The sequence below is a fragment of the Engraulis encrasicolus genome, chromosome 7 (assembly GCF_034702125.1).
Source record: "Engraulis encrasicolus isolate BLACKSEA-1 chromosome 7, IST_EnEncr_1.0, whole genome shotgun sequence".
Taxonomy (NCBI): domain Eukaryota; kingdom Metazoa; phylum Chordata; class Actinopteri; order Clupeiformes; family Engraulidae; genus Engraulis; species Engraulis encrasicolus.
In genome coordinates, this window is record NC_085863.1 from 55,842,760 (window position 1) to 55,855,206 (window position 12,447).

The 12,447-nt window shown below is 45.3% G+C and overlaps 1 protein-coding gene across 1 annotated transcript in view; it reads left to right on the forward strand.

Annotated features, from left to right (window-relative positions):
* LOC134453216 (LHFPL tetraspan subfamily member 7 protein) overlaps nt 1-10,889 on the forward strand; it is a 225,600-nt gene extending 214,711 nt beyond the window's left edge. Inside the window, exon 3 of the mRNA XM_063204053.1 lies at nt 10,492-10,889. Within this exon, the coding sequence (XP_063060123.1) occupies nt 10,492-10,718 (227 nt within the window). The 3' untranslated portion in view covers nt 10,719-10,889. The remainder of the gene's footprint in view (nt 1-10,491) is intronic.
* The last annotated feature ends 1,558 nt before the right edge of the window (nt 10,890-12,447 follow it).

Below are 12,447 nucleotides of genomic sequence, written 5' to 3' on the forward strand. Positions count from 1 at the left end.
GCAGCAGAAACCAGCAGGACGGATCACATCTTCCTGTTCTGGCAGGCCTGGAGGAGGAGGAGAGGAGTGAGGATGGAGAGATACAGAGAGAGAGAAAGAGAGAAAGAGAGGAGAGCCACACATATCCGTGGATTGGACTTGGACCGAACGAACAAACGAACGTCTTGCTTGGCGCCATCAGTCTCTTAACTCAATCAAAAGCTGGGCAACTTTCTCTCCCCCCATATGTGCTAACCGAGTTAGCTGGATCAGCGTAGGGGGGTAATAGAGTTTGAGCCGAAGCAGAAGTCTCGCCATGGCCATGGTCATCATGGCTGGGCTTTTTAATGAACACCGCCTGTGACTTGGCAGGGTGGTGGTGGTAAATTCTGCAGTGTTATATCCACACTTAAAGAGTCGATTTAATATCTTCTAGAGTGTATTTGGCCCCAGAATACTCTCTAACTGTTGAATTAACACTGCATTTTTTTTACTGTGTGGACGTGCCTTAATGAAGCTGTTACCAGTGGGAGGAAGATGAGGAGGGATCTGCGTGGAGGATTGGAGATGACCTCTTAATAATTCAGCCCAAGATGGATGAGTGAGGTGTTGGTGCTTTGGTGCGGTGGTGGTGGTGGTGGTGGTGGTGGTGGTGGACGTACCGATAGCTGAGCAGGAGCGGAGCAGGATGCCTAATTAACGGCGTAGTCGGACAATAGGGATGCGTCGGCAGGACCGGAGGGGGACGGGAAGTAGGTCGATTTTGACAGGACTCCGCCGCCCGTGATTTATCACCAGCGTTTTACACGAGCTAAATAGCAGGAAAAGAGTGCTCGTGTGTGTGCGTGTGTGCGTGTGTGTGTGTGTGTGTGTGCGTGTGCGTGTGCGTGTGCGTGTGCGTGTGCGTGTGCGTGTGCGTGTGCGTGTGCGTGTGCGTGTGCGTGTGCATGTGCGTGTGTGGTTTCTGAGCGTATGTATATAATATGCGTATTATACATGTGGGTCTACATGTTCACTCTGTGTGTGTGTCTGTGTGTGAGAGAGAGAGAGAGAGAGAGAGAGAGAGAGAGAGAGAGAGAGAGAGAGAGAGAGAGAGAGAGAGAGAGAGAGAGAGAGAGAGAGAGAGAGTGTACTCCCGCGTGTGTGTGTGGGTGAGTGAATGTGTACGTGTGTAAACGTGTGGGCAGAGGGCAGCAGAGCAGAGCCGTGTGTTAACACTCTGCCACGCATGGACAGCACCTCATCACACCCCCACACACATCACATGCACACACACACACACACACACACACACACACACACACACACACACACACACACACACACACACACACACACACACACACACACCCTGTTGTATTCACTGAATGCTCCTCCACCATAATAGTTTTTCTCTAAAGCCGTTATGAGCAATGCTTAAGGGCTCTCTCTCTCTCTCTCTCTCTCTCTCTCTCTCTCTCTCTCTCTCTCTCTCTCTCTGTCTATGTGTGTGTGTGTGTGTGTGTGTGTGTGTGTGTGTGTGTGTGTGTGTGTGTGTGTGTGTGTGTGTGTGTGTGTGTGTGTGTGTGTGTGTGTGTGTGTGTGTGTGTGTGTGTGTGTGTGTGTGTGTGTGAATCGTAGCTGTTTGTGTGGCATCTCACCATCATAGTTGAACTGATTGCTCATAGTTGACTCACTCTGTGAAAAGACACAGCAACAGTGAAAGGACAGTGAGTGGCAAGTGTTACAATGGCCACTGGAAACACTATGCACACAGGCCCGCCGGCAGGGGGGACAAAGGGGTATGTTGTCCCTGGTGGCCCAGGGAGATAGGGGGCCCATAATTGGGTCCCCATTACATTGTATGTATTGGGTAGGGGGTAGGATGACTTTGTCCCGGGCCCAGCAAAAGCTGTCAGCGGCCCTGCATGCACAATATAAATTGTTCTAAATGATTTGTTCACACACACACACAGTCACAGTCAAAGTCAAAGTTTCTCCTTGTCCTTTTGAATACATTTCTTCATAGTGACTACATGTTTAACTTGTGCAACCTCAGTGTTGTACACATGTGGTATTCGCACTCATGAACAGAAACAAACAAAGTAGTCTGAAGTGAATATATTTTGTTCCGTTAGCTAGTCTCTCCAGCGGAGGCAGCACATGTTCCTGATGAGAAAGTGTTTGATCAGAGTACTGACAGTGTTCATCAGGGAGTTTCACTCCGCTCCGCAGCATCCTTACAGTAGGTGTTCTGCTGCACCTGCGGTGAAATAAGCACAAGCAGCAGCATCGAGCTGTTTAAATATACAACAAAGTCAGAGAGAGAACAGATCAGCACGTGCGCCATTTAACAACCGGCACTCCCTGGATGTGGGCGCTGTTGTTGGAGCTTCTCTGCATGTCGCTCTTGTTCTGTGTACGGTAGAATGTGTTTCCGTTTGTTGGATTGTCTTTTTTGTGTTATGCTGCATTCCACCAAGTTGGATGGAGTTTGGCGTTCAAGAGTGTCGTTGTGCACAAGCCTTCAGCTATACAGGTGCAGGTGTAAGACAGGAAAAGGTGATCAAAGATGAAAGTACACTGCAAGAAAGAAGACACTACACACTGCTTACTGCTTACTGGCCAAAAATTAAATCAGAAAAAAGAACTGTAAGCAGTGTGCAGTGTCTTCCCAAACTTTCATCTTGGATGGAGTTTAGCTTGAGTTTCTCTCCATGTTGGACTTGTTCTGTGTACAGAGGAATGTCCTGGGCACAGACTGGGACATGTTTCTGTTTGCAGGATTGTCTTTTTGTGTAGTGCTGTATCTAGAGCGCTTGGCCCATCCTGACCTGCTGTCACTGTTGGGGACATCATTGTGTTTGTGTGTGCACAGAGTGGGACGATTTTCCACAGGCCACCGACTCCTCTCTTTACAGTAGTTCAGAGAAGTGCATCTCACTGCGATTTCACGTCCGTGAAAACAAAGTCACAACCTTGCATAATATGCGGGGCCAGGGCAGCGCATACCCGTATCATTACATTCCAGGCAATTTGATTGCTGACGACCTTTTCGGCATTAAAGCCCAGTTTGTTGCGTCGATCAAGCGGAGCGTGACGTTTCTGCCCTGCTGCGTGGTTCCTAATACCTTTAACTACCCTGCAGCTATTGTCGTAATGGTCCTGCCCACTTTCAGTAATTTCATTTTAACCACATTTCCACCACGCTGTACTTTATTAGCCCCATTAGAGGTCCTCCACAGCTGCCCTGGACAGTCGGCCTCTTATTTAATACAGTTGCTGTGTTTCATTTCGCATCATTATTTGGGTGTAGTAGTGAATCAAATCTCGATGTATAAGAACAACATCAGACCATGAAGTTATCTCATCTTCCAGTGCTGCTGGTCCTTTGTGCCAGACAGCCGTTTAAGGCAGCATTTTTATTGTTGTTTGTTCAGAATGCAGCTTGTGATAAGAGGATGCTGTTAAGTTGCGTTTAAAAGGCATAGCCTACTGTTGCCACCACAACAGAGCGCGACGGGCAGAAACAACACAATAGTGTTGGTGACGTGGCTTAGAAACCATTGCACAGCCCAGTGCGATGGAGTTGGGGCTTTTGGTATTCTGTACTGTCCTTGAATGAATGAATGAATGAGCGGAAGGATTATCAACCATTATAATGCGTGTGTTGCTGTCCCTGAAGACAGTTTGGAGGGTTTTTACCCCCGTCTGAAGCTCGGGCGAATCACACCAGCCATTCATCAGTTTCCTCTCTTTGCCACACATCAGCACCCCATTCAGGTTCCGCAATACGCCCTCAGAGCACGGTCGGATTACCCAGTCATGACCGGCAAGCAGTCAGCTATACTTGTCAAAGGGATTAAAGAATGTAATATACGTATCATATGGCTGAAAATTAGACCCTACGAAAAGAGCTGGAGACAAAGACAGAGTGCTGTAAGCATTCATCGTGGCTGTCATTGCACTTTCAGCACTACATTTCAACAGAATTAGCACATTATGGAAACAGATACACAGACTTGCACACTGGATACAGTTCTTAGTGTAGTGCAGAGAGAAAACATTGCTGTGTGTCTGCATTGCATATAGGGTCTCTATAGGCCATCTCGTGTGTAGATACACACAGAGAGACAATCACTTAGCTGAAAAATCCTCTGTGCATTAAAGTCTACCTGTCCTACAAGACCAAATGATGCTGTTTTAAATATAGCAATGAAACACACACACACACACGCACACACGTACACGCACACACACACACACATGAAAGTCACGGTGGTCCCAAAGGGGCTGCTTGCCAAACCTGCTGCCGTTAACAGTGAAAGAGAGAGATCTATATTCATGGCCCATTGGGATTAAAGAATCCAAGCCAGCCCAACGGTCCACATGGAAATGTGCTGGGTCCAGATTAAAGTTTTGCGCTGTAGACTTTGTGTGCGGTTCTGATAAGTAGTGTAGCCGCTCCCACACAGCCATTACCTCAGAAACAGCATCAATCCCCACAGCAGCAGCGGCGGTAGCAGGCCTTTATCTGATGCCGACCCAGAAACACACACACTCAGGCACAGGCACACACACACACACACACACACACACACACACACACACACACACACACACACACACACACACACACACACACACACACAGACGTGCGTACGCACAGCACACACACAATTACACACACAGACACATACACACACACACACACACACACACACACACACACGCACACACACACGCACACACACACACACACACACACACAGTCACCAGAGCTTGACATTAACTTTTTCGCTTGCCTGCCACTGTGGCTAGTGGTTTTCCCACGCCACTAACCATCCAGCTATTCTACTAGCCACACATTTTTTTTTCTTTATCATGACGCTGATCATCTACCCTCAGAAGATGAGGTGCAAAAGCAATAAGATGAGTGCATAGCTTTCTACATGGTAATAAGTCAAACAAATAGAAACTGAGTAACTGAGCTTTTTCTTGAACTATACATACAATTGATACACAAGGGGCAAAGTGCAGAATATAGGCTATTCTGATCATACCATAGAATAAGCTACCTGCCAAATTGGCTAGTGACACTGAAATTGTTACCTGCCATAGCCAAGTTTTACCAGCATTTGGCCGGTTGGCAGGTGCCAGTGTCAAGCCCTGATGTGCACACACACAGACAAGATGTGCACATGTACACACAAACACACATGCACACACAGTGTGAAAACAGACAGACACACACAGACACACACACAAACATACAAAAGACGCGCACATGTACGTACACATGCATACACAAACGCACACGCACACAGACAGACAGACAGACAGACAGACAGACACACACACACACACACACACACACACACACACACAATGCCGGGGTGGCCATTATAACTATCGGGAGATTTCCCGGCCCAAAATTCGGGTGTGGCCCGTTGGACCATGAGGAAATATTTTTAAATTTCTCACTTGGGTTATTGTAAATGCAATGGTCACTTGTAGTCTGCATAAATATTCACTATGACAGCGCAGCCACCGGCAGCACCACAGCAGATTATTAAGGTGCAACCATCTAGGCGCCAAAGAGTCCATGGGGAGGCGCGGCGAAATGCGCGAAGAAAGGTGCACTTGAAATCTGCGTGTAGCTTAATAATAGTCAAATTAAATGCATCCCTTTCTACTACCTCAACCACAACAGAAGTCGGCAATGAGGAGTCAGAAACGTATAGGAACAGGACAGTGTATGGGTTATAATTCAACTCATCTTTACTTTCTTAAAATAATATTTTAAGTTCGTGGCAATTGGCGTTATTTGGAAGCGACTTGAAATCCCAGACATGGCGCGAGCACTGGAGAACCGCAAACGAGCGATTAAAAGGGGAAAGAGAGCGAGCGAGAGAGAGAGCGACGGAATGATGAAGCAAAGCGCAGGTAGGATTAAAGAAAGCAAAGGTGAAGTGACAGCTCATGCCATTACTCCCTCCCAAGCATTGCATGGAATGCCTCGCGATAAACAATCTGAATGGTTTGTAATGAACCTTTTGAAAGCTTCAGTTAGTTTTCAAACGTCGGAGGGAATTTGGATGTCACTTGACGCAACTCACAATCAGCTCGACAAGTTTTGAATCCTAATGGCCACATATAGGCTAGTAGCATGACAGCAGTGCGCAGGTGAATAGGCTCAATAAGAAGTCCAGTAACACAAGTAATAGGGTGAGGATCAACGACAATCTTGGCATGCATGTTTGCAAATGAAATGTGAATAAAACGTTTGGTGATGTGACAGTTGCGACGAGAATGTGAGAGGGGGGATAAATTGATATGATATCTCAGCGGGCGTTACTAACTTCACGGCTCTGTGTGAGTCCAAGAATACGCTCAAGCAAGGCTACAAATGCAGGGTGACTTCTTGCTGCTATCGGTATTTTGTAGGCAACCCGACATCGAACAGCTTTGCGCATCAAAGGCGTGTCGTCATTGTTTTTTTTTTCTCCAAGTCAACAGTATTTGTCAACTGTTCTTGACAAGGAAGCAATGATTTGGATAGGCCTTCTGTAATTACTGTAAAAGTAGCATTCATTAAAATGGCCATATTATGGGTAGCCTATTTTAAAAGAAATACAATTTAATAAGAATGAAAAAACATGTATTGGGGATATCAATTGTTATTGAATCTGAAATTCATTTTGCATCCCTGAACAAGACTGATTTAAGTAAGGACAAGACAGCCTACATGTGGGCCTAACACCACGGGACTATTGCACATTAGTACCATGCATGTGGAGCATCAGACAAGCAGAACATGGAGCCTGACTCCACAGTAAACCACACTCACATCCACAGATACATGCAAGTTGTTGAGAACTTTTTGTGATGGCAAATGCAGTTTGATTGGTCAAATAACTCATGTTCAAATACAAATATAGCTTTTCTTTTTTTGTTGTCATAGCCTAGGCCTATTTGTTTCAATTTGAATTAGCCTACACTTTGTAAAGTTAAAGTTTTCTGTTAACTTGACAATATACTCTAGGCCCCTACTTTAACATGAGTCCAATAAAATGCATTGTGAGTGATTTTCCATATCAAAGTGGCCTAGATGTGAATTAAAATCCCGGCCTGATTACAGGGCCCACTCCGGGCCTGCACACACACACACACACACACACTCAGTGCTGCGACTCTGTGGCTGGAGGTGAGGCCATCAAACAGTTCCAGCGGCTCTTGGATCGCTGCTGCTTTCATTACGGGGACCAACTGTTTCACAATCTTTTATTGCCTTTCCCCCTCTGTCTCTACTCTCTTGTGTTTGCTGATTTGGACCAAAGGCTTGTTATTTGGATGTGTTGTGATTGCCTGTGTCTATGTGGGAGCCTTTTATTGTGGGTTTTTTTGTCTTCATTTTCTGTCTGCTGATTTCACTTGGTTGTGGCTCAGCTGTGGGATTATTTCACTGTGTGATTATTCGTTGTCTTGCGAGTGTGTGAGGCTCTGACCAAGTCTTTGTGCTTCTTCCTTCTTCCTCCTCTGCACACACACACTCACTCACTCACTGACTCACTCACTGACTCTCTCTCTCTCTCTCTCTCTCTCTCTCTCTCTCTCTCTCTCACACACGCACACTCACACACACACTCACACACACACACACACACTAAATGTTTCTTTGATAGAGAAGGTCATTAAGGAGTCATTAGCCAAGCACGCGTGCAGAGTCAAGGTCCCCTCTGATAAACACGGAGCTGCCCTGCCCATGAGCTCCCACATAACACACCACCGAGTCTGAGGCTGACAGGCAGATACTGTGAAAGTGGCTCCCCTTCACATCTCTCTCTCTCTCTCTCTCTCTCTCTCTCTCTCTCTCTCTCTCTCTCGAACTGTATGAAAGTGTCATGCCTTCACATCTTTCTTTCTCTCTCTATTCTCTTTCTCTCTCTCTCGCTCTGACTCTCTCTCACTCTTGCGTACTCACTCACTATCTCTCGCTCTCTCTCGCTCTCTCTGTCTCACTCACACACACACACATACACACCTGTGTGCACACACGTGCTGGACAAATGGACAAATTTAAGAATTCATTGATCAGTATTCACTGTCCTTATTTACAGCAAATGCTTTTTTATGTTGTTTTATGAAAAGTCATTGTGTTTCCATTTCAGCGTGGCAGACAGCTAAACCTGATCTTCTGAAATGTTAATCTTTTTTTTTTTTTTCAAGAGATTCAAGAAGTTTATTGTCATTGTCAATGAAGTCAACGAAATTGTGGGTGGAGCAACAACACTGCGTAGTTTGAAGTAGGCCTATAGAAGTAACCAAAAAGAAGTAGTCAAATAAAGTCTAAATTCATGAAGTATATCATGAAGTATAATAAATTAAAGTAAATAATAGTAATAATATGAGTATTAACAAATTAATCAAGTAAATCAAAAACAGTAAAATAAAAAAAATGTGATCCTCTCCCCACAATTCAAAGTTAATAACCCAGTGCTGTTGATATTTTTAAGGTGCACACACACACACACACACACACACACACACACACACACACACACACACACACACACACACACACACACACACACACACACACACACACACACACACACACACACACACGTATGCACACATGTATGAATACACAAAAATCAATAGGATGTTACAGTAGGCCTAAGTGCCATCCCTTAAAAGGAAAAAAACACAGAACACCAGTCCAGAGACCTATGTAAGAGCACTAGAATTAAGCAGTCTAATGGCTTCAGGGTACAGGCTATTAGAAAGTCTTGTAGTTCGTGCCTGTAATGACCTGTATCTTCTGCCTGAGGGAAGCAGTTGGAACAGGTGGTAAGCAGGGTGGTGACAGTCTTGCAAGATGTTTTGCACTCTTCGTAGACAGCGTGTGGTGTAGATTGTACCTATCTCTGGGAGAGGTGTCCCAGTGATTCTCTGTGCTGTTTTTACCACACGCTGGAGTGCCTGCTGGTCTGCTTTTGTGGAGCCAGAGTACCACACCAAAGACCCATACATCAGAACGCTGCTGATCGCACAGTTATAAAAGTTCACCAGCAGCGGTCTGGGGATGTGATAGCCTCTTAACTTCCTCAAGAAATAAAGTCTTTGCTGGGCCTTACCCACGACTGAGGTTATCTGTGTACCCCAGGACAGATCATCAGCTACAGTCAGCCCCAGGAATTTCAAGCTGTTGACCCTCTCCACCACCTCTGAGCCGATGGAGAGGGGTCTGTGAGGGGTCTTGTTCCTCCAAAAGTCTACAATAATTTCCTTGGTCTTTTTGGTGTTTAGGGCCAGGTTATTGTTGTCACACCATGATGCCAGATGTTGTACCTCCTTCCTGTAGTCCGTCTCATCGTTGTTTGTTATCAGTCCAAGAACGGTGGTGTCGTCAGCGAACTTGACGATGAGGTTGGAGGGGAAAGAGGCAGAGCAGTCATGGGTGAACAGGGTGTAGAGCAGAGGGCTTAGAACACATCCTTGGGGCGCGCCGGTGTTGATGGTAATAGTGGATGACATGTGATCACCTACTCTGACCCTCTGTGTGCGATCAGTCAGAAAATCCACAATCCAGTTGCACAAGGTGGTGTTTAGTCCCAGCTGGTGTAATCTCTTAATGGACGCAAGACAGACAGGGGGAGGGAATTTTTGGAAGGGTGCGCTGTAGCAGACATGAAATATATGATATTGTCTGACTGGGAAAGTTGATCACTCTCCCATCTCTCCCCTGCTATCGCTCTCTTTCTGTGGTTTTGGGTTTTAGAAATGACTGGCACTAATGGCTCTCTGTAGACTGTTCACTTAGCTTTATAGGGTGAATTTACCTCTTACAGTACAACAGCAGTAGCCCTTACTGTAATAGTTTTCATCAGACTATGGCTCTCTAGTGCTACCACAAGGAGTGGAGCAATCAAGACAGCAGATACTCAAGATGCCTCTGCCTACATGCAGGCACTCAGTCATACGGCTCTGCAGAAACTACTGCCACCAAGTGGCAAATTACTCACATTGCAATCACTTGAAATTCACTCCCTGGCTTAAGTCACTTGCTGTGAAAGAGAATACAGATGGATTAAAGAAAAAAAGAGTCCCTGGGGCGGGGAAAGTTATTTTATACCCCCAAACAGGGGGAGGGTTGTTAGATTATATACATACTTTATTTTTTCCTGATATGAGAGGGACAGGGTGGGAATGCCTGGCCCCTAAGGACCTGGGCGCGGTAAGCTAATCTACCCGTGATTTTCATTTTATTTTTACGTTTTATTCTTTTGGGGCTTTTTTGCCTTTATCTGGATAGGACAGTGATGATGGAGAGAGGAAACTAGTGCAAGAAAGAGATGGGGAAGGTTTGGGACATGAAGCAGGCCAAACTCGAACCATGGCTACGCAAGCCAATATGTGGGGAGCTTAGCGCGCCCTACCACAATGCTCCCAAGAGCAGTTGTTGTGACTCTTTCCATACCAACTGTAACTAACAAATCCACCCTTGTCTTCTTCTCTTGTCCTCTGCAGTGTTCATCATGGGCTCTGGTCTGCTGGTGTACCCGTTTGGCCTCAACTCCAACCTGGTCAAGTCCTTCTGTGGAGACGCGGACATCTACTATGCGGGCGAGTGCCAGATCGGCTGGGGCTACATGCTGGCCATCGTGGGGGTCATGCTCACCCTCTTCCTGCCCTTCTTCGCCAAGTACGCCCCCAAAGAGCAGCTGTCCCCCACCCCCCTGCCCACCCTTTTATAATACAATACGACCAACCGCCCCACCACTGCTCCTCCTGCCTACTGCTACTATGAAATAACAAGACACGGCCAGGCCAACTGACGGACTCTCCTCATCCTTAGCTGTTCGCTACAGCAGGCTGATGTCAAACTACATGAAGAGATCTCTCTGTGTGTATTTGTTTGTGCTTTTCCATACTGTCTTCCATCGTACATACATACATACATGCATACATACCTACCAGTACCTACCTACCTACCAACCTACATCTATACATAAATACATATGCATACATACATACATTCGTACAGTACATGCATACATCCATAGGCCTACATACATACATTGTTCATAATAAGCTATTTCTGACAGTGAAATCACGGGACAAGGATGCTTGTTTTTGACCATATTGCCCTTTGTTATGAAATAATCTGTGACCCCAACAAGGGTCTGCAAAAGCTGGGCCATGATGACTCTGATCGCTTTCATTTTCAAGTACACATCAGCCCTGATACTCAATTAATTAACACTGTCATGAGATGAACTGCCAAGTAACTGCTTGCTGGATATACCTAATTGCGCTTTCATTTGCAACTGAGAAAAGACAGTTTGTATGACTCTTTATATGAAAAAAGGGTGAAAAGACATTTGAGGGTGGAAAAAAAAAATTCCGGGGGCATTCCAACTAAACATGGAGTGTCCTTAAAACACACGTCTGCATGAGATCAACTTGAAGAGGAGAGCAATTTCTGTGCAGATCTTCAGGGACAACAACACTCAACTCACTACAAATAAACAGTAGTGGTGTTTACTGGATAGTGTGTGTCGTACAGCAATGGCACAGTCTGAAATACATGAAAAACACAGTGCCGATGAGTGGATGGTTTCCTATGGATGGTTTGGTACTGAGACTGTGCTGAAGATGTGAAAGGTCAAAGGTGAAGAACAATGGCGGATAAAATGCTGGAGTGTGGAGTGTGTATTGTATGGGTGGCTACTGTAAACTATGTATCAGAACAATGTGGTATCAAGAAGAGCAGCAAGTTGAGGTGTTCATGTATGTATTATGTGTAAAATCACAGTATCTGTCACCATCTGGTGGAGGCTTTTGAAATGGGAACAGCAATGTGCTAAGTAACTAATTTGGATTTAACAAAAGGTGATTAAGGATTTTATTTTATCATTTTGTGTCTCCTTAAATGTGTCTCCCCCAGTGTACAGCTATACCTATTTGCCCTGTGCTGACAGAACAGATGTCTCTTGAAACACTACTAAACCATGGAGTACACAAGGAAGAAAAGGCTTGTAATGCATTTAATATCTCATCTGCTCTTAGAATGCTGTTTTTGGTCATCATTTGGTCATCAGTGTTTCAGGCTGTTCTTTCATGTTACTCCTGTGGCCAGGATGGCTATAGATCAGACGGAGGGCAAATAAGAGAAGAACACCTGCATTGACAATAACAGCTGACTTGACTTGTAGTTAGAACACCAAGACACGTCTTAGAAACCCTTCTCTGACCAACTTGTGCCTTTTTAACCACAAACAAGACAAGAAACAATACTACTTTATCAGGTTGTGATTTGCTTCTACTGAAACTGTGATTTGTGAGTTTCTCCTGGTTTTCCCTCCTCCGTGTGCGTGTTTTTAAAGCTCAGTGTATTATGTTGTGTCTTGTTGAGCTAAATCTGAGGAAATTCTGTGGAAAATTACTCTCTGCAGAGAAGCTCTTCACACTAAAGATTACATT